This window comes from Neodiprion virginianus, chromosome 6, assembly GCF_021901495.1.
Source record: "Neodiprion virginianus isolate iyNeoVirg1 chromosome 6, iyNeoVirg1.1, whole genome shotgun sequence".
Lineage (NCBI taxonomy): Eukaryota > Metazoa > Arthropoda > Insecta > Hymenoptera > Diprionidae > Neodiprion > Neodiprion virginianus.
The window spans coordinates 20,831,242-20,856,161 of NC_060882.1; the positions used below are offsets into that span (position 1 = coordinate 20,831,242).

At 41.7% G+C, this 24,920-nt stretch overlaps 1 protein-coding gene across 10 annotated transcripts; it reads right to left on the reverse strand.

Annotated features, from left to right (window-relative positions):
• Positions 1–420: 420 nt before the first annotated feature.
• On the reverse strand, positions 421–24,626 carry LOC124306899 (protein unc-13 homolog 4B). 10 transcript variants are annotated; one of them, XM_046768041.1, is made up of 18 exons: positions 20,555–21,021; positions 14,755–14,916; positions 13,817–14,057; positions 5,736–5,900; positions 5,449–5,627; positions 5,322–5,366; positions 4,814–4,973; positions 4,172–4,695; positions 3,938–4,087; positions 3,677–3,814; positions 3,341–3,538; positions 2,965–3,256; positions 2,321–2,875; positions 1,849–2,155; positions 1,571–1,645; positions 1,116–1,239; positions 831–1,024; positions 421–748 (listed from the first exon to the last, which is right to left on the reverse strand). In XM_046768041.1, exons 1-18 carry the CDS (start codon positions 21,004–21,006, stop codon positions 654–656), a joined length of 4,056 nt encoding a protein of 1,351 aa, XP_046623997.1. In that variant the 5' UTR covers positions 21,007–21,021; the 3' UTR covers positions 421–653. The 10 variants fall into 10 exon arrangements, with proteins under 10 accessions (XP_046623997.1, XP_046624000.1, XP_046624001.1 ...); XM_046768044.1 differs by lacking the exon at positions 20,555–21,021 and adding an exon at positions 18,181–19,077; XM_046768045.1 differs by lacking the exons at positions 14,755–14,916; positions 20,555–21,021 and adding an exon at positions 24,459–24,626.
• Positions 24,627–24,920: the final 294 nt, after the last annotated feature.

The window sequence follows — 24,920 nt, forward strand, 5'->3', positions numbered from 1 at the left end:
TGAGTAAACGACAGAGATCCAAACGTTGATCCCGGGTTCATCTATAAGATATCTTATATATTATCTTACCGAGGGCCAGTCGGACCACCTCTTATTTTTACACCGTGGTACATACATTGAATGTCATATATTGATCAAGTAGAACTGTTAAAATACGATCCCATCGTTATTAGCATGCGCGATATAGCTGGAATTTAGAAATATATACGCGATGATTCCAAATATTGGGTATGATTTTATTATTCGCGCTTGGATGACAGAACATGTATATGCACTATTACGTTTATAAATATAGTTCTTATTTACATAATGACAGTAAAAACGGTATAATTATATGAAATATGAAATAATGAAGTTTCGTTCTTCTTCAGATCTTATACATTATAAATATGTATAATAATATGGAGGGGGTAAAACCGATTAGATAAAATATTTGTTTAATTTATTTTTCTCTTTTCTTTATCGCGTTATTTTAAGTCACTTTTGTGTCAGACTATTAGGATCCTCAAATGTGCGCTTTTACTGCACCGCACTCCGATTGTTCTTTATCTCTAATTATATCTCGATTGCAGTATTCTGCATTAAACGCTGAGATTTCGGCAAAATGTTACCAACGCTTACGTTCACAAAATTATATATTTACGTATCACTGATTATCTAGATTCAATCTTTGTGTTAAGTTTCGACATAAAGTCAACAGCCCGGTCGTCCCCCTTTCTGTGCTCCAGTGCGCGAATCGCGTCTGAATCTGTAAAAAATCAATTTCAAATTCATCAATCCTGTCGCAAATATCGATAAATCTACTCGTGAATATCCGCCACGAAACTCACTGTGCATGGTTGGTCGAGAAAGTTTCAGATGAATCTGTTCCAGGGAATCGAAATCCCGGTCAGGACCAGTTTCCGGGATTTCGCCGAAGGGCAGGAAAGCCTCAGCCATGAATCTCGTCCTGAGAAAGTCTTTGTCCTTCACCTCAAACGCTATAATAGCCTCTTTCGTTTCCCTCAGCTCCGTCGTCAGTGCACTGTTGCAGCAAGAAAGGTTTCTCAAAATTCACGCTCGTAATTTCAACGAGAGATTTTCGTACAGCGTAGAAAAATATAAATTACACCTACATGCTGAAGGTTTCGTCGAAAAGCGGAAACAGGGTTTCTTTGTGGACTCGTGTTTTCGGTTGTTTTATGTGAACGAACCTCTCCTCTGGCAGCAGTCGTATTTTAACGTAAGGATCACATTTACCTGAAATAAAACATATATTACAGTTTCCGAGGCCAGTCGGATTCGTAAATTTTCGTGCATGAAACCAGTTTCCCGACGAATACAACTGTGCATGCAGAGATCATTTGCTACTGGCTATAAGGAAGACAGTCATATGTGACAATGTATGTACTACGGGACGATCCATCGACGTACACGCGTGTCTATTCGATGCTATTAATTGTGAGACATTTCATGATTCATGCATTTTTCAACGAGTTTATTCAATCTCTTGATCCTAGGTATCGAGGGCAGGCATTCAGGCAATGATCGAAACTTTTGATGAGAAAAAACTTATTTTCAAATGACGTACTTGACCTCCCGTCTTTCAGTTTCGTTTTAGTTTTTGATTTATAACGCAGTTTTCTCTCAAGAGTAGACATCTTGCCTATAAAATTTGAACAATAAATTAACTGGGCAAAGAAAACAGGAGTGGAAAATTTACGGGGAATCTCTCTCAACTACCGCTGAATAACTTATAAAAATTTGGGAAAAAATCAACAGTATATCACGAATCAATTGAGCTAAATTAAGCTCGACGGTAAATGTAAAATATACTTCGACTTTAAAGTGCAAAAAATATCTGCTTACCATTACTATCCATTGGCGTTAGATTCCTGGCGTTCATAATCTGAATGTTCAACGAATTATCGATAAAATATGCTCTAACGGTCAACTGTCCGTGTCTGGACTCCTCGATGGCTTTTTGCTCCTGCACCCTTTCCTGATTGTATCGATGAATCAACGCAGCCGTCTCGAGACCGTGAATTTTCAAAAGCTCCTCGATTTTCTCGAGTATGTGAATATTCGACGTCTCGTCTGCCCCAAGATTGAAGAAACGAATTAAGGTGTGCAACGTCCGGTGAAGGTTAGCGTAGAACGAAGGTGGCCTCCTCCTCTGCAAACCGATAAACAAAAATTAAGCACAACATGGATCTTCGCTCGATTTGTTAATACAAGCATAGATTGAGGCGTTGGTTACACTTTAAGTTTAGTTTAAAAACAACGAACTGAACGAAACTTTTCACAGATCCATCCATCCACCATCGTCGAGTCAACTCACCTCCAAATTATTGTTAACAAGATCGTACAACGTCTTCGACATAATTTCCCAAATGACTAGAAGCACTCTCTCGAAATTGGTCTCGTTCAAGTTATCGTGAAGAGTGGTGATGTTGGAATCGAGATACTGGAGAAGCCTGTCCATAGCGTTGCTCGTTGTGTCGATCAGTTCGGCACCTTCTTCCAAGTACCTGCTCATCGCCGGGGTCATTTTGCTCGCGACAACCTCCAGCAACTCGATAATCTTGTTGCTCACTGTGTCGGTGGCGTTGTCGATGACCAGCTGAAGCGTTTGCCGACACCGTTCAGCCTCCTGCTGAGTTTTGTTAGCCGCCAGGCACTCGACTATGCTCTGAAGTCCCAAGTCCTCGGCAAGGGGACCGATCGATGTGCGGATGTAGTCGATGTTGTTAATGGCGAAGCACCACGCGTTTGAGACCTCGAACTTCTTCTCGTACACGCTGCTGTTATTCTCCAAGTCGTATTCCTGCTGTGTCGCCTCTTCCGCCTTTCTCGCCATCTTATCCGCGTATTCCACAGAGCATCTGCAGATATCCTAGAACACGAAGACGGTTCTTATCATTTCTTCCGGGTGCCAGAGAGCCTTCCGTCCGGATTTGCACTCTGTGAAGATGGAAGACTCACGTCGATTATTTTTGCGATGAAGGTGTAAGACCCTTCGACGTCTGGCCAGGCCAACTGAGTCCAGAAAACCTTGATTTGGTAGAATATTGTCAGCGTGTCAACGGCACTTGAGCTGTACTGAACACTCGAGTCTACCGGCTGCAATGTGTCAAATTCAACGGCACGATCTATCCGGCGTAAGGCCTTGAAGACCGCGATGTCGAGCCAATGCGCAACTCCGGCGCGAAACCACTCGTGGTAACTTTGAATCTTCATGTACTCCAGGCCATCAGCGCACAGGACGTGACCGAGTCTAAAATGCGAATCAGTTTAAGGATAGAACACAGCTGTACGGAATAAAGCGACGTGGGGTCAAATTCATCGCATGCCTACTCACATTGCGTATCTTTGTAGAGTTAAATACAGCTCGAAAAGTGTCGTCCCCAAGGCCAATTCTTCGCTCGTTCCATCGCTGTTCTCGATTTCGATTCTCTTCAACCTCGCGCACACGTCTTCGACGATGATCATGCACATGTCGCTGATCCTCTTCTCGTAATGAACGTACAACGTTCTCGCGTAAGGGAAATTTACTTGCCTGAAAATCATTAAACGTGGTTTCTGAACACCCTTAGCTTGGTAATGTAATTCAATGCTTCATGGGATACACTTATCGGACTTCGATACTATCTTTATGCTCGGATGAATTCTCGGAGAAACTGTCAAGTCTACTCACTTTATGAAGACCTTGTCGTAGAACTCTATGGCTCGTTGTAAATCGGCCCTGATCAGCTGTATAACTTTAATGTAGTACTTGAGCATATCTTCGTCCTCTACTCCGTCCGCTGAATTGTTTTTCAGTACGTAGTCATACCTGTCAGAATGCAAAGATGACTTGTACTCAAATACTATTTAGCTTCAACGAGACTTCGGTGCAGTTCGTAAAATGACAATGACCGAAGTCGCGAAACAAGCAAGCGCTTGTCTTTGAACCTACCATTCCTCAGCCCCCTGGATAACCGTATCCTGTAGAGCTTGCAGCACATCCGCTCTCGGCCCCTCAGGCTGAGGAAGCCATCCATACATGTTTGCAGGGAAAAGGTCAAGGTCTTCCGGCTTTTGCAAAGAGTCTATGGACGACAGGATGCTGAAATACAGACATAATTACTTGTTTCGTTCCAAAACAGATCAGTGATTATAAACCAACGCAGCCGGAGCAGCAATGTCTTACCCCAAAATTGCGCCGAGCTGATTAATGGTGTTCTTATCACCCGCGGTGGATCTTCGAAGTTTTCTAACGCTGTTCAAGCAGGAGTGCAAGAGCTTTCTAGTCGAATCCCAGAAAAGTCGTATCTCGTCGTCGGAGAATAGGTTGTTTTCCATGGGCCTCAACAGGTCAAGCGCCAGCTTATTGAACAATGTGAAGCTGAGAGGGTGTTCCTGGTGCACCCTGATGTACTCGACCCACTGTGCCAAGGTCACGTTGCGGGCGAGAAGCCCACGCTGAGCACTGTGCTGCAGTATTATCGCCTCGGCTGGGCCCGACCAACGGCCGCACCAGCAATACTTCTCGATTTTCTGCGACTCGATTTCGTGGAGGAGGAGGATGCGCAGAAGGTGTCTGTGCTCCTGGGCAGCTACCTGGGCGTTGTGTTCCGCACTGAAGGCTAGCTTCAGACGAACAACACCGCGACGTTTCGACTTGTTCTTTTTCTCCAGAGAATACCACATCGTATGACCAGTCACTGGAATATCCTGGATAAAGGTTCCAATGGGAATGCAATTAAATTTAATGGTGTAGTCAGGGTTGAGATTTTCTAAATTCAGATTTCGACGCGGTAAGGACGAGTCGAAATGGAGAACGGAAATTCACCTTCAGGGCTATTTGGCACTTTCCGATGAATTCATTGTCGTGATTGCCGGTTGTCGCAGTCAGTGCAATTTCTTTGGCAAGTTTAACCAGTCCACGAACACCCTTGACGTCCTTTACCTTGCTCATCTTTTCCGGCACTGTTTCGGCCGCATCGAAATCCCTGTTGATGACAAGAAAGAATATCAGACGTGTGATTGTTGATTGCAAGACAACAAAAATTGATCAGCCACGTGATCATTAACCAAATGGATTGTGCTCTAATGAAGCATCGTCGCCGTCTTGTGACTTCAGATAACGTAGAAAGGAAATCGTTCAAAGTTCACTAAGCATTGAAACTCGGAGATGATGAACAATTAATGCGTGTTCTCACATGTTCACGACGGTTGATGGCTTATATTAGCGTCGTGAAAAATAAATGTTTAGGACTGATTCTAATATGCTCCGAGTGTTTAAAATTGACTTGAACAAATGTGCGAAAGCGAAATTGAGAAGCGTTCGATCAACTTACCATACTTCAAGATTGAGCACATCGTTCTCAGCATCTTCCAACGGTCTGAATGGCAGAAAGAAATCACGTCAAAGAGGTTTAGCAACAGTTTCAAGACTCTAAATTTGAACGGTGACAATCAACTTACAGCTCAAAGTGTTCCTCCCATACAGGACTCAATGTCGAGGTCTTTACTGCAGTGTTGTACCTCCTCGTAGGTACAGACTCGAGGTACAGAGCACAGAAGGGGTCGCTTTTTCCATCGGCATCCTTGGATACCAGCTCCTTTGCTTCTATGACTTCAACGTTGAGATGCATTTCTGGAGGCTGGATTAAGACGCGCGATTACTCTTTTGGAAAAACCCGATTTTTTTGCCTCGAAGGTTCTTTTAAGAAAAGTGACATCCCCAAGTAATATCAGGGCAGAACTAATACCTCCATATTTTGAGCTTGCTCGAGGACCTGTTCATGGGTCTGATTATCGATCTTGAAGGCGCCCTGCAAGTGATTCAAAAGCGTTTCCTGACTGCACTCATTTGTAACGTCGAAGCCGATTTGGTGCTGGGTCAGGTATACCAGTGACGCGTAGAGTTCTTCGACCTGAAAATTAATAACCATATCTGAAAATACGCAACTTGAAGAAGTGTACATCCTGTGAATTTTTATCGAGGCATTAAAATCTCCCGCTTAATTCGATGTAAGCCATTCTCCTTCTGCCGATAGAACACAACGCGTACGTGCAATTCTCAAATACAGTGGTCTAAAAGTAACTTGAACTATTGTAAACGTCGTCGGAAACCTCAAGACGCGAAGTACTGGACTGTGGAAATTCATTCTGGACTACTGATATTGTACTTGAGAAATAGTAATGGTATCCGAGCAGCGTTCTGAGTTATTCGCATTGTTTCAATGCATGCAAACGCTCTCTCGTGATATTGATCAAAAGTCATCCGATAAACTAGCTGGGGTCAACTCCTCGTATTCGTAACTCACTGTCATGGCCTGTATCAGTGCGTGCGTTCTTCGTTCCAACTCAGCTTTGGGCACACCCCGAAAGGTGTTCCTCTTCCTGATAAGAGTGTTCGCCCCACCGGGCGTGGCGGGCCGAATAACCATAATTACGTTAGGGGTGGGAGCTGTATCTTTAATTAAAAGTTCTTTGAGGTTTTCGAGTCACTTTGTTCACTTCTCGTCATCGTCGAAAGTCTCACTTTCAGCACCGCGCACTTGGGAAATACAGGAATAACGATTTTAAGCACTAGGTTGTAATCCTGGTACCGGCGACGAGTTTATAAGAGACATTAGACTAGCGAGAGATGGTGACCATAAAAATTACTTGTAAAGCCGAAAGTTATCCTGACACGCTTTACACAAACTTGACGAATTTTTATCAGAGTTCATCCGCGAATCGGTTACAGTCAACTAACTTTATTGCGTAACTGTTATACGGCTATCAAATGAATGTTAAATCTCTTTGATAAGGATTTAAACTTTGACCGTTAAACACGTAATCGCTACACTTCACGGACTTGATATACTTCGATTGCCGTACAGTAGAGCGTTTGAATTTAATCATGTATTGCAACGGGTGCATAAAATCCATTCAACAAATACGAGCATAAATATTGTTTCACGAAAATGAGGTCATTTCTTTACTTCGTTCATAGACGCATTCTGCAACTCGAGAGAATGTCGTGAGAGAAATTATGGACGCGGAACGAATGGATGAAAGTGTGAACTCCTCGAGTGAGTCTTTGAGCTCATTTTACCGTTTGAAAAAAGAGTTGAAAAATTCCCCACATGTCACAGATTCAGACAAAGGCGACCCGGCAACAAGAATTCGCTACCGCCTACCCGAAATACTTGGTACTCTGCCACACGCTAAATGGCGGGAAAAAAAAAATGGCTGAAAAGACGCCTCAACGACTTTTCTCTTTCGATCGCTTCGCGAAAGCGTATTATATGTATTGTGCACGCGAAAATTTGTCCACGTAATTTTTGCAAGAACTGAATCTGTGCTAAATTATACTGTTTTTGCGAAGTCGGATAAGCACGTCAGCTGGAAAGAGACGATCACTTGTGTAAGTGGATTCGATGCACCCGAGGCGAAAATTTACTGGCAATCTCAGAGTTAGTCTGCCCTAGACCGCGAGAACTAAATTGTTCGTCTAGATGCAGAAATAGTTTGACTTTGGTTCGAAGTGGCGTCTTGTCCCAGAAATCTAGAAACCCCTCTGCTCGGAAATATATTTTAAATAAAGAGACGTGAGAAGCTAGGAAATAGAATTTTCGGTGCATAATTAGAGACCATAAAATTAGGAAACGCGAAAAAGGAAAACACGTGATCAGCTTTGCTCCGCCAGAAGGTCGTAGTCCTTCAATTGAACGCTGGTTTGACGCGTTTCTCGGATAGAACTTTGACGCATAATCACTTAATTGCTGTCACATTGACTCTCATTGGACGCAATTGTTCAAATGCAACGCAGTTGTTTGCCTGCCATTTCAAATAGGATACGACCCAGATCGTTTAAAATCTATGCTTGCGTTGTCGGATTTGCTAGAGTGAATATTACCCGCGAACCACGTCGGTTAGAATGAAGGTTGCGATACGGAGTCGACGTCAAACTTTCTGCTGTGGTTTTCAACAGGAAAATAACGTTAACGTTGACGGATGAGTGTTATTTTAAAGTACGACATTACTTTCGTGATGTACACTTGCGAACGGTCCAAGGATTAACCGTTTCAGCATTCGAAAGATACGCAAGTTGGCCAAGGCTCTTTTGAAAAGCTGTTTACTGCTTGATTTTCGAGTACATAGTTAGCAAATATACATCGTAACTCGACTGCTCCTCAATTTGAATATACCAACAACCAGTGCAAAGAGACTTCTGCACTTGAATTAACAACCAAATAGATACCCAGTATCAGGCACGTCATTCGGATTCATTTTTAAACCAAGCTCCTGACAATTTGCCAATTTTTGTTAACATTTCTCCGGCTGTGATGTAACCTACTTTTCGAGGCTGGTATAGTTCAGTTAAATGCACCAAATTCTCACGAAGGATTCATCGGAAGAAAGAGGATCATTCTCACGAAGGAAAATACTTCAGACGTTTAAAGTGTTCTAATAACTAGGCGTATTAAAAGCTGATCCGTGAGGTCAACCGGAGCATTCTCATTTAAAAAAATGCCTTTCTATTATTTTGGTTCCGTACTTCGTTTTTTGCAAACCGCGTCCGCAAAATATGGGCTGGACTGTTCACACGAATCAATTTATGTAACGACTACAGTACAGTTTTATTCAACCTTGCACACACATGATACAGCGCCAAAAAACTTTTTCGCTAAATATTAACGGTGTCGCTCATCGTACATTCCCATGTCACTTATCGTCTGACAAAAACGGTGAAGTGTAACCAATTAACGAAATCCTTTACCCGCAAAACACGTGAACTCAGGGGCCTCTTTGTACGAAGTATACCTTATTTTGTAACGAGTTTCGACCCCATCAATCGCACCGCGCTATCGAAACCTATGAATACTACATGCCCTGACTCCCTATCCTTTACGTAATTGATTACAATTCCTATTATAATGCCTCCGTGAAACGCATCGTCAGGTGAAAGGAACAGGGTCGAAGAAGCCACCAACGCTTCGATCCCGGCTCGACTGCAGAAAGCCGAAAAACCAATGGAAACCGTCAGTTACCGCGTGAAACCACATTGATCGTTGATTAAGGATTCACTTGTGCAGGTCGCGGAACCGGAGGACCAGGGCCACGAAGAAGAGACGGCATCGTGGCGAACGCGAACTCCACACTGCCGGGAATAGACGGCTCGACTCGACAGAGGCTCATCTACGTCGACGATTCTATCGCTCTCCGTGACGGTGTATCAACGACGCCCGACGTCATCCCCCACACAACCGGCGAGGCGTCAACGAAATAGATTAGACTTAAGCGATCAGCTGATCGAGTCGAATACAGTCTCGACCGGTCTTAAGTGGTACTTCGCTTTGCACGAGGGTGAAATATCCTCTCTCTTACCTATTTTTATTCAGGATCCGGAAATCACTTCAATTCTATTCACAGTACTTCATCAAAAGTATTAGGAAATAACATAGTTCTGAAAATGTAGCAAAAGTTTATCGAATGATTTTACGGATGGTTAAAAAAAAAAAAATAAAGAAAAAGTTGGCTCTGTTTTGACGAATGAGAGTTAGAATTACTGACTGGAATTTTGTAGACTCGAATTGATTATGTGTTTGGTGGGAAACTTTTATTTTTAATCAATACCAATGAGAAGAGACGCGATAATGACATAATATTGCATAATTAACCGTTACGCAATTTGACAGACAGTCAAATGTAGATTGGAGGTCCTATAACTATAAGCTAGGAAGTTCCCAATTGGCGCAGAGCGTAATGTTGTAAATTGATTACTACATTATTTTCCTCGTACTTTGACCTCGATCTCGACTATCTGCATCCGACAGTCTGGAGCTTATTAAGGCGAAGGGTGTAATGAAAAGGTCGTAAAGTGTTGAGATTATTAATATTGAATAATCGACTCCCTTTGTCTGGCAATTCCTCGTGTAAGCTCGGAGAATCAAGAGAATGTTTACCTACCAGGAGTTTAATTATACAAAGATAAGCTAGTTTAATCCTTCGTAATAACGTGTTTGAATCATCGTGAACACGTACGACTATAACAAGAGCGATATTAGATTTATGCATATCACATGTACCTATCCGATAAGATGATCCAGAATACCGAGCCACTAGTAGCGACATCGTATCATCGTATATATGCCACACACAACACACAACGCATAACGAGCGCCTATTTGTGTCACGAACAAATTCCACATGCCTCGAGCGTCTGGTGCATAAATAATTTTTTCCTTACGACTAGAACATATTATTATAATCTAGGTAACATAAACGTACGCACAACCGACATATGTGTATATATAAAAAAAAAAAAACTAAAAAAAAAAGAAAAAAGCGCGGTAAACAACGAGCATCGGGCGTTGATCAACGGTCTCGTTGATGAGGCGATCCCACGTGTGCGTTCTTATCTCACGTTAAGTGTGCATAAAATAACTGGACTGAAGACGCTTCCAGCAGAAAAAAATAAATAAAGACAACACGTAGTGTAAAGTTGTGTTAAAAAATGCATAAACGGCGTGTATACAGGCGCTGCACTTACGAGCTTCACCTCGTTCTTGATGCAGAGAACTTTGATCGACCTCGGTAGCCGCATGATAGACGTCGACTGAGGGTGGAATATCCGTGACGTTGAAGAAGCCGAAACTTTCTTCCTTATCTGATCGGTACCTGCCCCTCTGGGATCCTCGGCACCCCGGGTGCCAGAGATTCTCCGATGAGTTTCGGCATGACGTCGGATCGTCGCACGACGGTCGAACGGACTGGGCCGTTGGACGTTTTGTGAAAAGCCGGCTACCCCTGACAACCCGGGGAACAACGTACGGTGACCTTTGCTAAAATCAATACGAATGAGCCCGAGGAATGAATGCGGTCAGGAGACGAGGCCCATTAATTTCAGACAAGCACTGCCCGCGGAACAATGTGATAAAGTTCACTCGGACTTCTTTCCGGAATAAAAAAACCTCCCAGTTCTCATATCGTAATGTAATACAACGCTTTGTGAGTCGACACGCAATTCGCCGATATTAAATTAGTTTCAGCCAAAGTGTAACCAGGTGGTTCATTATGCACAAGTAATTTGTAGTCGCGGTGTTGTGGCCTTCCCTCGTTCGTCTGTTTTTTTATTTTTACGAAATTAGTAATATTGATCTTCGCTATACTTAGAACGTCGCCTAGCTGGTAGGTACACGAAATGGAATGTACACAAATTCTTCAAGTAAATTTCTACTCTTCAACTTATATACCGTCTATACACTAGAGTTACGAGCTTCGAATTCCCACGTAAAAATCTGGACCTCGTTAACTTGTGGAATTTGATAATACGAGCGAACAGATTCGGTCGGAAGATACGCATCTGGAGTCTAGAGCCAAACAGAACTTCCATTATATATCTTGACCTCACCTCCAATGGCAACGTGACGCACCTCAAAAAGAGCAGTGATCACTTTGGATTGGACAATTATGGTCAAGGAAATCCCGAGACAATTTCAACTCTCGAGTGCAACGCTCACTTGGGGTTAATTGAGGTCGTAGAATGCTCATATCATTGTTATTATCAAGGCAGTATTGTCTTATCGGAATGATTAAACCTTCAAGGAAAAGCCATCGCCTCGTGTACCTAGATTATACGCGAATAACCAATGGTCGTTTCCACTTGTGCCTGTAAATACGATATTACGAATTCTTGTCACACTTTTTCCCCAGCAAACTCAGCGCAACCACATATGCTTCCCGTCAATCGTCTGACTTCCCCCGCAAGCTCCAGATTGATTTCTTGGATCATACGTTATCTTTTGTCGGACCATTTATGTATCGAGGCAGACATGTTTCGCATTTTAAAATACTGTCAAGTCTACTTATCCAGACGAAAGATACATTACTCTATAACCAAGATTTATTGTCTTTTGTTAAGTACCAAGAATTGGTCGAAGGAAAATATAATGAGGAAGAATGATAATGCAATCAAAATATCCGCGCATGTATTCTATTTCAGGAAAAAGTTTATGTGCAATCTTAAGAAGCGCGCCTAAGGAATACAATTCATGAGTCGAGATATTTTCCTCTTCAGCCTAGATGCTTGGCTCCACTAACAAAAACGAGCCGGTGTTGGTCTTGGCCGCCAATCACTGTCCCAGAAACTGATGAAAAAAATCTGGATATTGACAGGGTAAAACAGAAAGTATCACAGCGAGGGTATGTGAAATAAAAAGCAGATCATCGACGACCTCGAACACGGTGTCCTCAAAACTTCAATCGTGATAGTGATTGTTGCTCGTCATCAGCACTGTGTTGAAACAGAAGTTATCAAGCTTTTCGAGGCTGTGGAGACGAGCATTGATGAGCATCTGACACGATCACGCGACAGAGGGGCTCGAAACGGGATAATACCAGCCTCCTTTCCAAAAACCAAAAGTACCTTCTGTCTAAGATCAGGGTATCCTGCAAGAAGCAACAGACTAGACACACTAGCATCCGCAACTAGGTAACGGGATCTATTTAATTCCTCTGAGCATTCGTAGCTGTTAGCCGCTAAAGCGATTGACGTATCGAACTTGAGCGTCCACTGTTCCAGCATGAAGTAAGCAAGTGATACACTGTGTCCTCATTGCCCATCGGTTCAGGTCATCATGAAATACTCCTTACGTTCTGATTCTCATGTGAATCGAAAATCAAGTCTGAATCAAGGTTTGTCCAAATCCTTAGACCGACGTTATTCCAAGAGAGAACTACGGCACAACTCAAACACAACGCCATCGGTTTCATGGAGAGTCTGCAATCTCTGCATGTATGGAACTTCCACGAGTAGTATGTGTTTAAATAGCGCACTATGCATAAAGCGAGTCACGGTGGTCGTTGAAGCCATAGAACTATGTAATCGGTGGTCTATATTCTTGAAGGTCTGGCTCGTCTCAGGAGAGGCTGCAGTATCACTATCAGCCAAGTACTTCGAGACACCCACTGTAAGTACGAGTATCACAGGGTACACGGTATGTTAGAAATCTTTGGGAACGTGTGCGTCTGGTTCTTCCTGATCCTGGATTGGAACGTCTTGACTTTGGGCTGCGTGCTCAGGGGCAGTTACTTCCTTGATAAATACGCATTCGTGACTGGAGTTCTTTTTCATTACCCTACCATCAACGGTGACAACATACTCCCAGCCGAAAACACCTCTGCGATAAATCGATTAAAGAGAACGATCCAGTTGAGCCAGGTACTGAAGTGCAAGATCAGGATGTATACACTGAACAACATTCTGTTGGAGAAGTCGAGGCATGTGTGGAACAGATCGTGTCCCGTAGGAAACAAGAAACGGGCGCAATTATTAGTTCCAAGACGTGTAGAGCTTTGGTGACGAACCCTGAACATCGACCTCGTCCACCTCGTATGAACTTGAAACAAACCGTTCAAGTTGGTCAAACCGATTCGTGAGAGCGGGATTGTAAACCGAGTTTTCATTAATCCGGTACTCAGTTCGTCCTTGATCTTGATGTCAAGAACGAAACGGTGTGCCGTCTCACAATCTCAATACAGACAGATAATTTGATCTATATTTATGTATGTATGTATGCCCTTTGTGTAGGCAAAGAATAAATACATGCATTAATTCTGAATCACAACAAAAGCAGTCTAATGAACGTAAGTATAGATATTCTTACTAATACTGTATTTAAGATGGCTTAACAAGGCAATCGCAGGACCTTTCACGGAGTCGTGTCTGAACGGAGTTCCCTTGTTCTAGATGCACCGGCGGGAACGTTACAAATACAGTCTCGTCTTCCATTAGACGATTCCCGTTTCGCCTTGGAATTAGTTTAAGCGGCAAATTGAAATAAAAAACTTTACTCACGTTCCAACCGACGGATTCTATGATGAGGTTGTGCGAATGTTCGTTCTCGTCGCGGTCACTGTCGCTTTCGAGGAGAGCTTCCGTGGGTTCATGAACGCTTCCTTCTTCGTCGCTGAGCTCTTTTTCTTGTTCATCTTCATTCGGCGTAGGAATAGGGCCTTCGGCTTCCGCCTGGGCGCGAGCTTTGGCTGCGAAGAGCGTCCCCAAATTTTCAAAGAAGCCTCCATCCGCCGCTTGGATCCTGAAAAATTGGAATATCAATTTGTGAGACAGACGATTCGTAGTTTCGGCTTTATTTCTTTCTACTGCTTGAAAAACTCAGTGGGGTTTGGTTTAGCGCCACTATTATGACGGTCCTATAATCTAGTTGAATCGACCGCAGAAAACTTCCGTGCCAGCTGGAACTGGTGACCACATTTTTCCCTATTAAATCACCGTCAGCGTTGGTCAAAAGTAGCATCAATTGGCCAGGCTGATTACAGGACTAAAGGGGGAACTATCGAAATCAACAGATGAAAAGTCGTATCATGCGTCACATTTTACTTTCCACCAGTACATTGTGTACATATTATATTAATTGATGCAGCACACCACAAACATTGACTCAGAATACAGAATGTTTAATTAGAGATTTTAGTGTCCAGATTTTCAAACTACCAAGCGTCTTTCTGACCGAATTCCAATTTGGTAATCATGAGCCTTGTTCCTAACAGATGCGAACTACTTTTCATATCACGTGCAATTTGGAAGACGGTAACATTTACGCATGGGAAGATCTGCGGTCAGTATACGGCGGAAATACTAGCCTCCTCTTTTGCCATAAGGATCGCCGTATATCCGTTACAACAACGTCAAGCAGAATTAGTAAAAATTGTTAGTTGACCAATGTTAGCTAAATCTACAAGCATAACGCCTTATTTTTTTAGTTACAGCTTCACCTATTATTATGGATGAAGTTGTGGGCTGCGAACTTCCAGTAGCCGCTAGCAACGGTGACTGGTTTCAATTCGGCAGGTTGAGACATTCGGGCACTTAACGCTGCTATCGTCCAATACGGGTGTTTTTTTCCGATATCTGTCATTTTCGCGTTCCGAAGATCACTTAAAAATATTTTTGGTTATTGGGTTTTTTTTTTTTTATTCACAGTCTTAGCACATATGGTTATGATCACTGCAGCATGCTTCTCCCTGGTTATAGATATAACTTATTCATTCGTGCAGAGGCAACGATGATTAATAACGAATATGTACATACGATAACACGATACATTTACGTCCCGGATACTTGTCTGAATGTCAGATAAGCCTACGCGAATTGGTTATTTTTCATTCAAGTTAAAAGAATTATAAATATGTATTCGGACAATTCGTCAAATGTTACATTCACTGCACTATTGTTCAATTTTTTGATTTAGACAAGAGTTTTTAGCGGCTTGAAAACTTGGTAATAACTTTCCGACTAATCGAAACTTTAATTCATAAGCAGATGTTCGCATTCTCGGTTATAGGATCACTGCGTTACCGCGACCACGATGTTTGAAAGACTAACTTACAACAGCTCGAACTGTACAACGGAGAACCTGACCATCAACCAAGTGAGGAGCGATGACGTAAGACGTCCTTTTTCCCGAACGAAGTCGTAAGATATCCGGTATCGGTTTTACCCGGTATCAAATCAAAATATTTTCCTTTCTTTCCTTTTTCTTTATCGTAACAGTTGTCGAGATTAAAGACTTTTGCCTATTCGTAAGTACACGGCGTAATTGTTGCAACCAAATTTTTCTAATCGCCAGTTATTCAACCGCGATTACAATATAACAAGGTAAGTGATTCCGATGATCTTCGTTAGCTAGCACGACATTGGCCGTTCTTTTGTCGTTTCTAAAAACTCGAAATCCACCTGCTGGCTCCGTTACTTGAACTATACTGAATAACACGAAGACCATGTAATCTGAGCAACGTCATTTATTGCGATGAATATAACCAGTTGTAAATTGTTATTAAACAAATGACAGTTTCAAGATAGGAGAAGATTTGACTGCCTTGTATTTTATCACAGGTAATTTGTGACGCATCGTTGTGCAGATAAGAAAATTATTATACGTATAGTCATACGCACATTTGACTTATTAAAACAGGGAAAAATAGTTCTTGGAAAACTAATTTCAACTTCCGAATGAAAGCCATGTCGCATCGAATGTGGAAAAACCGAGAATGAGACTTCAGGGAAGAAATTCTTACGTTCGTAAACTTTCTACTATCTAGATAGCAGCCAACAAGTGTGTAGTGCGTAATGCGAAATCTCATTAGCAATACATTGTAAAAGAGACGTGCGTGTTTCGATTGGTTAATAGAAATAGAGCGAGCATGTGTTTGTTTTATGTATCAAACCACATTGCACTTGACAAAGCTTAAACACATCAGACCCATAACGAAGTTAAAGTGTCGAAATACGGGATGAAAACAGTGTCGGTTGAAATGTAGCTCTACAGTCAAGGCTGAAACGACGTATCATTGGCAGGTCGCCGTTTGCCGTACTGTCACTACGGCTCATGCTGAGGAAGTTCTAATTGTTCCCGTCCCGTTTCAAGTGGGTTTGCACGTCTGACGTAACGTGGCCTTTGCTTTTTTTCAGCTCTTTCTCGCTCGTTTTACTCTCGGAGTTCCGCTACGAATAACCTGGTAGAAAGAAAAGGAACCTCTGCATTCGTACCGCCGCCGCGCCGTTTCATTCTCGATCAAGACGATCGCACAATAAGTATTAGGGCGATAAGTGATAGCGTAATGATCACTGGATCTTGACCTAGTCCCTGAGTATAAATCATTCTGTTGACACTTCGAATGTCACGAACCAATTCAACGTGTATGAAAGATAAAATTAAAATCGAAGCAACAGATTGATCGTAAGATTGTTTACCGCTTCGCTGATCAATACCGAGTGTTGCGAGTTCTACTTATTATTCATTGCAACAATTTCCTCTTACTCGCCGTTACGGTTCCGTGCAGTTAAATAACACCTGACAGCTTAATACACGTTATAATAAAGTGCTCGTATATTTGTGTCGATATTTTTTTGAAGATTTTTCAATCACTTCGTTACACTGAAACAAACCTCGTAAAGTATTGTACAATTACCCATAAATCAAACTTATTCAGATTCGACTGTTGGCTAAATTGAGTTGTAAAAAGAACTATTCAATGGTGATACGTGTCTATTTATTTAACTGATAAATTCAGATTTCAAGTTTATGACCCCGATAGACTTGGCATTGTAAGTACTTAGTATTCTGGAACTTTCGAAAACGACTTCTATTTGCGCCGATTGTATTTCGCAGTTCAGTATAAAAACCGCTACATTTTCTGATAAATATAGAATTCATTACGCAAATAGCGTACGGCCAAAGACGGAACGACCGGTTCTGTAACGCCCACCAGACATTCGCCTAGTTGGAGTCAGTTTCTGGTTCATCGCCGCGGAGAAATATTGATATCAGCTGATCGTGAGCGTCTGGTGTAAGACTGATCTTGGAATGAAAGGAACTCTGTAACTCGAGGAAATTCCGGTCCACGTTCACCGAGGTTATATGTGTTTACATATAACGTAGATGGTCGTAAAAGATTTCTGGTGGCTGTACAGTTATGGCACGGTTTTAGCAGTATTCAAATCCTATCCACGCTTAAATTTTCAGCGCTATCCAAACCTAAATGAAGAATGCAGGCTAAACGTAAATGTCTGAAAGCTGTGACGTCAAATTCTCATGAAGTATACAGTAATGAGTGTCTTGCGCTGACGCACTAAGAGACTGTGAAACCCCGACTTAAGCTGAACGAGGCAACAAATCGACTCGATAACTTTCAGAGTACAATAGATTCGCGTATAACGTAAAAACAAGTAGATACTTCGCATGATTCATCAATCATGATGATTAACCGGTATAGACTTTCAGTTTGGCCTCCGATCGCCAAATTCTAGCAACTCGGTGTCGAGGCTGATTGTGAATCTATCTGGAGAACTGATTGTGATGCGATGCGATGCCACGAATGTAAAGATAGACGGATGTCCCGACGTTCCTGACTCTTTTTAAGCGTACGATATATTTATAGACTTTACATCGCGAATGACGCCACGCCTCTTGGTGCTGCTCTTGCTAATATTCAAACAGCCTGTTATAATCGCAGCAGTGCAATTGTGTATCATTATTATAGAATAAGATTAATATCTCATTAGCATTCAAAGAGTATGAAAACGGAATAGAAACGTTCTCAATTTCTTTCGGTTTCTTCGTTATGTTTTTTTCTCCGTAAATAAGTATCGAAACGTGATTCCCTCTCAAAGTAACAATTAGTATGTAAGAACTTGTGTACCTGATTTCGTGATCAGACTGTTCCTTCTCCGCTTCCTCCTTCTCTTTATCCTCAACGATTTTTTGGTAAAAACCTTTCCACATAGCCTCCTCGTCCATGACTGCAATTTTCTGCTTCGGTTATGCAGTAACAACGAACAGGAGACACCCCGGACGAAAAGTAACAAGATAACGTCTTATCACGAGGTTTATCTCTTCACTGTTACGCCTAAATTGACTCACAAATTAAGTTTGACGGTCTTCACTTGGCATGAAAACCTTAAGCGTTGTTATTTCCGTTAGAAATTTCATGCAGCATGGAAAACTACAGAGTATAAGAGAGAATCTGTACTACACGCGATATCACGTTCAAGTTTCTTGAGAAATAAAAATATATCTTTACTTTGAAAGCTACACAATCTTATTCTAAGAATAAACTTTCAAAGTATTTTAGACGCGTTTAGCTTCGGCAAAGAATCTTACTATTTGTCATCACTTTAGGACAGAAAAATTTTTCTAGTGTGCAATATTCGACGCAAATGAAATATCATCATCCTAAATGTTAATCTTCCACCCACCGAATGCTGTTGTATTATTATGTCTCTAAGCCGGGACATTGAAGCCCAGGTGTAATCCCGCCAGATAACGCCACTGTACGTCACAACACACAGAAGCAGTTGATAACACTCGTAGAATATTAGTAATATTCAAAATGAAATTTCACGAAACATCATATGCACAGTTAGTTATTGTCGTAACACGCTTCTGACGTTAAGACGATGGGACTGGAGTCGAAATTTCCGGTCTAAACTTAACTCTGACAGCTCACAAAGCAGCAACGCGAGATGTTCTCCGACTTATACAGGTGGAAGGAAGGCGCAGACCGGCATTTCCACGTTCCTTACCTCGCCGATCGAGCCGTGAACTGAAGTTACCACCTCCAGATCACGTCGTCTAGCTCACCTCTTGAACAGGCAAGCTTACCACACTCAGCTTTCTAGGAAGGTTGATCGTTGAAAGCGAATGAGCAGCGGTGACGTCACCAACGTGAATTGAACAATCAGTAACTACATTATAGTCAACTGCTTCACGGTCAAACCCAGCGATGTTATCTTCCCTTACCATTTACAAATTTGGGTACCAGCGGTGATAAGGAATCGGGACGACAATAAATGTGCAATAGATATTGTGCGCATTATAATTTACCTGCTTTCGCTTTCATGATTCTTTGAGTCTAGGTAATATATTTACGTATATGTTAGCAGATAAGAATATTTGCGAGAGACCGCAGGCTTCTGCCTTGACAAGGAACGCAGTAAGACTGCGGCACGTTTGAAAATCACTAAACCTCTGAATTGGCGCTTGCGCTTTTTGCGAATTGGTCGGAGATGAAAGATTCACTTTCAGTACAATAAGTCTAGTTTTTTCTAAGTAAGATGGACACGTTGACTGTCTATCTCCTTCGCTTTCTAACATTAAGATATTGAGCCTCTTACAAAGACGCGCTTACTGTGCTCCAAAGTAATTTTGCAATCTGCAGATGCGGGTTTGGATGCGAACCGTAACTAAAAATCAACGTCTCGTTTGTTGTTAATAGGCAATCTGCAGCGCATCAAAGTACTGAATGTTGCCAGCACACGCGGAGCGCGTGAATAATCGTCAGGATTCCTTTTACTCTCGTCCCCAATTAAGATCTTCCTGATATTAAACCCGCTGCGAATACTAATCCGAACGTTGGTTAGAAGTAACGAGGCCTTGTCTGAGGCAATACTTTTCGTTTTTCACAAGAAAGACGAGCGCTGTGCAAAGAGATCTTTGATTGCAGCGAGGCAACCGGTTGCAAAAGCGCTATGCACGATAGCCATCCTGGTCGTTCGGCCTCGGTGCGTTTCACCGGAAGTAAAATCACGCGTGCGTGAGATCGTACGTAGGGCTGCTACGATGTTTCGTTCACGGAGGCATTTACCTGTCTGACTCACCTGTGGGGGGCACACGTGTGTTCGTTGCCATAGAAACGCTGGCAAGCCTGTCGAAGGGAGGGACCTACAAAAGCAGGATAATTATGGCCGAGGTTGTTGAACACGACGATATTACGTTTAAAGGGCACTGTAGGAACAAATATTGCAAATATTGGGAAGCTGAAGAGAGAATTGACGGCGGGACGATGATTTTTGTAAAAAAGAAACGTCGAATTCGGAACTCTTACGATTCAGCAACACGCTGCAGGGGGTATTTATTTTTCAAATATGTACCACTTGCCTACTACAGGGTTATATATTGAAATGAATACGAGGTTTTATATTTCGATGTTATCGTTGTACCGCACTGTTTCAAATAACATCTATGAGCTACGAAATGGGAATTCGAATTCTTGTAGATATAAGAAAGTTACTCACCCGATTTCGATTCCCGGCTGAACTTTGACTCCGACCTTTTTTAGATGTTTTTTAAACTTGAACCAGCAATAACTTTTCTTCTTTGGTTTGCATCGCTTTTGCAGCATACCGCTAATTATGAGGCTTTCAGCGAGATCTCGTCGTCTTGCGATTTCCCATTCTTCTATTCCAAACTCCTTAGCTGTACCAGCCTCGTATTCGGTGACAAGAACGAACGAATCCATGGAATTTGTGTTCATTGAATAGGATGTTGAAGCCTTCGCGCTTTTGTAGGGTGTTCTGATGTACGGAAACTCGCTGGCTATCGGTATGTACCGAGAATCCGTCAGTATCGAATCTTCCATATTAATATTGTAGAGACTTTTATTGAAATTGCACTTTTTGGGATCATTCTTCAGCTCGATGTCGTTCGATTTAACTTTCTTCCAAACGGCCTTCTTCGTCAATATCATCACTGATAAGATCAGTTCAAAAAATCGAATTACGTTAATCGGCATTATTTAGCCCCAATATACTCTTCAGTATTCCAAGAATAATGAATGGACCACACTTAAATCAACACATTCGATAAAATCTCAACCACACGTCGAATGTTCCGTAAAAGTATCAATTTCAGAGAATCGATCCACTGTTTACACGTACAAGTTCTGCAATAATAACATCCGACACTGTTTGCACCACGATATTACGAGCACATCGTTTCTCGATAACATGCAAAATTTGCCAACGCAAACACATAACCAAAGAAACGTGCACGAATGATTTAAATTCCAAGACTTCCGAAACATATAAAGCTTCCGAAGCTGTGTACCGGGAAGCGATTTTTACTACATTTTACAATACAAAAACGGAAAAAAAAAGATGTCACGGACGACCCACGGAATACGTGCGAACCCAAGGATTGAACTCGGCGAACTGAACCCCATGAGCTGGATAAAACCAACCAACCGACGTGCTACGCCGCGTCTCTACAAGACCAACAACAAGCATTGAGCACTTGACGTCCAACGACACACGGACGAACATGACGTTTGTTGTACCCCAACCTCAAGAAATACGTACATCCTTTAACTTGATAATCCAGAGTTCTACATGGAATTCCCATAAGAACATTGACGTTCTCAGCAGAAGTTCCATTTCTGGTTTCTGTGGGATTTTTCCGATAAAAAGAGTGACTACCCTGGACTGAAATTGTGCTTGGAGCTAAGGGACAATTCATCAAAAAACCATTTCCAATATGACCAGATTGTTCACTTTGTTGTAATACAACTCTGGATGAAATTAGTCGGGTCATCACGCGTTGGCTTGTTATCACATATTAATGCGCACATTTTTATCGGTACGAATTTGGCTTACTTCTGGTTTTTCATGTACCGAGGTCCAGAGAGGATTATGCAATGACGATGATCCTCTCATTTTTAATTCTCTTCAAATAATTTTGGGGATCATTAGATATTATTATTCTACACGCACTGATAATTCACAGGTCATTATCACCATTTTATGGGCGGACGACTCACGTCGCGTTTTATTTCACGGAACTCGTTTAGGTGATTCTATTACCAATAAATCTATCTTTGTGCAAGCGATGAATTTAAATCAAATTTATTAACATACTGTTTGGATTTTTCGTTTTGCCTCAGCAGAACCGAGTCACGAAAATGATATTTTAGCACGTCATATTCCGGCTGTTGTCCTTGAGTTTTTCACTTTATTCAGAAATTGGATTAAACATGACACGAAGTAGTATACATGGAACATTGACTAATGATGATAACAACTTGATATAATTTGTGATAAATGAAGTCTTTGGAAGAATCGCTGCATCCTGCACTGCAGCTACAATATTTACACCTCATCGTTTCTTTCCACACCCTACAAATTTGAAGCTCAAGAAATCCGCTGAAGCTTGATATTAACCACTGTGTATCAGAATTGAAAGGTAGTACCAGAATAGGATTCGGCGTATCACGTGCAGAACGCAAATAAAAACCTCAAGATGAATCTTGCTTCATTTTTATCTTCGTTTACTCAAAATTTTTCTCCCTACTACAAAAGGAAAATAGGATGGCTGGAATATTACAACAATAAGTAGATTCCTTACTAAAAATCCAAACAATTGATCATTGGCTGAAGAAAATGTAAATTGTTACGTGAAATAATCATGAAGACCACATCGATTGCATCACAGGATTCTTATTTTGAGTGAATGTTCGCGCAATTGCTTAGATTCTGCTCACGCCGTTCAACGTACAACTGCATGTAAAGGTGAACAAAGCGAGGGGCTTGCACGCACTGCGCCATGTAGCTGATCGGTACGCTGTAATGGACAATGCCTTGTGACATTACCTCGGTACGAATATTGAATTGAGTATTTTGCGGACAATGGCACTCCGTTTGGTGCCTCAGTCCTAACGGAAAAAACGGCAGAAGCTCATTGGGAATAATCTGAGTTGATTAATTCCGGGTGGCTCGGAATCAGTGAGGCGTGTGTTGCCGGCTTTCATTATACATGCAGTCTTCCTGTACTTAGAGTAAATGCTGCACGGTGTCTTTGTCCATTATCACGCCTACGCGCCATATGGTATTGACCCCTTGATGACGTTACGGTATCACATAGGTTTTCGGTTCTGTTTATTCCTCTCTGCGCGACGCTGAGTATATTACGGCAATGAGACAATTTTCGCAGAAACCCAATTGCGCGGGTGCTGAACATCAGTATTCTTCTCGTCTTCATCTAAAGCGAGGGCCCAAACCGCAATCAATTGATAAAATTAGAGTAGTTCGCAGGGCCTGTTAACTCCAGTCTTAATTACTTACTGTCAAAGCATTTCTGTCCGGAAAGTACATGAATTATTCGACGACTACATTCGACTGTACGAATTACACAGATACTTAGTGCTAATTTGTCATTCCGTGTTTCCATAACTGAATACTACACGTGACTGGAATTCGTCTCTGACGTTGGTGTAGACGTATTCCGCAACCGGCGGAATCAGTGTAGAATGTATTATACGCATTTTACTTTGCGATAGCAACGATATTTATAGTGTTATCTATGGAGTATTAACGTAACATAAACGTGGGAAAATTAAATATAACTTGACCCTGCATGATCGTCCTGGAAATCCCCAGTGAACAGTTCAAGAGTCTTTATAATTTACCGACGGATTTAACTCGAGTTAGACCGGATGATCCATGTATCATCTACACGTGTAGTATAGGTCAGTAAATTAGATTTTCTGCGAAGCTGATGCAATCAAAATCATTCGCGTGCCGTCTCGATTATCGTACGTTACGTACGCAGTTACGCACAGGTATAAAATTTTGGAAAACATGTAGTATAATTATTTTCGCGGGATGAGCATAAAGTGCCTTAACTTCGAGATTCTTGGTCTATGATATAGCAATTGCAAAACCGCAAATTACGATGACAAAGGACACCGCATCCGGTATTGCGCTGAGGATGCAATAATTATCTATTTATACGTTGCAAAGACGTATAAGGATTCACGTTATGACACCAACGGAGTTCACGAGTGCATCGTGATTCGTTTTTTTTTTAAGTTGATTATAAATATCACGGGGAATTTTTTGTTTTCCTCTCATCTTTTACCGTTTTAATTCCCTACACCAAAAAATGACCACTTCTTACAACTCGTCGACTTCGATTCATCCGTATTACAATCTCTGATAATGGAAAACCGTACAGAGAATATACCTGAGAATTTTTGTCGTATTACGTTTTTGAAGAAATTGAAAGGAATTCAAGAAGTAAACGTTTTTTAAGCTCTACATAACTTAGCCGAACGACTTCTTTCAGTTCACAATGTTACGAAGCAAGTGAACTTAGGCTAAGACAATAATGATCATGATGTGTTAGTAAGGTTTGAGCTGCACTTACTCTGGTGTACTGACTAGCAGGATTCCTGGAGCCGGATTGTTCTCAGTCACGTTAAGGATTAATTTCTTATCCGAGGTTCCTCGGTTCCGTTGTTTCCAAAATGCCCAGGACCTCATCTTCGAAGCACTCGAGTTGTTATCCACTCACGTGAACTGATTTTTTTATTTATTTCAAACGTTCAAATGAATAATTCGCTATGAAAATGAAAAATTTCGAGTCTATCCACGATAGAAATGAACTGCGATGTGGCACGCAATCGTATTTCACTAAGCAAATGTCTTGTATCTTAAAACATTAGTCATACGCGGTTTGGATGAGCGTAGAGTCAACTGATAAGAATGCGGATCTGAGACTTCCGAGTTATTTATTTCAGATCATCATCCGATATGTCACCGAAACACCAAAACTGTATTTCGATGCATCATGGAATGATATTGATTCAATTTAAAATCGAATTATCAT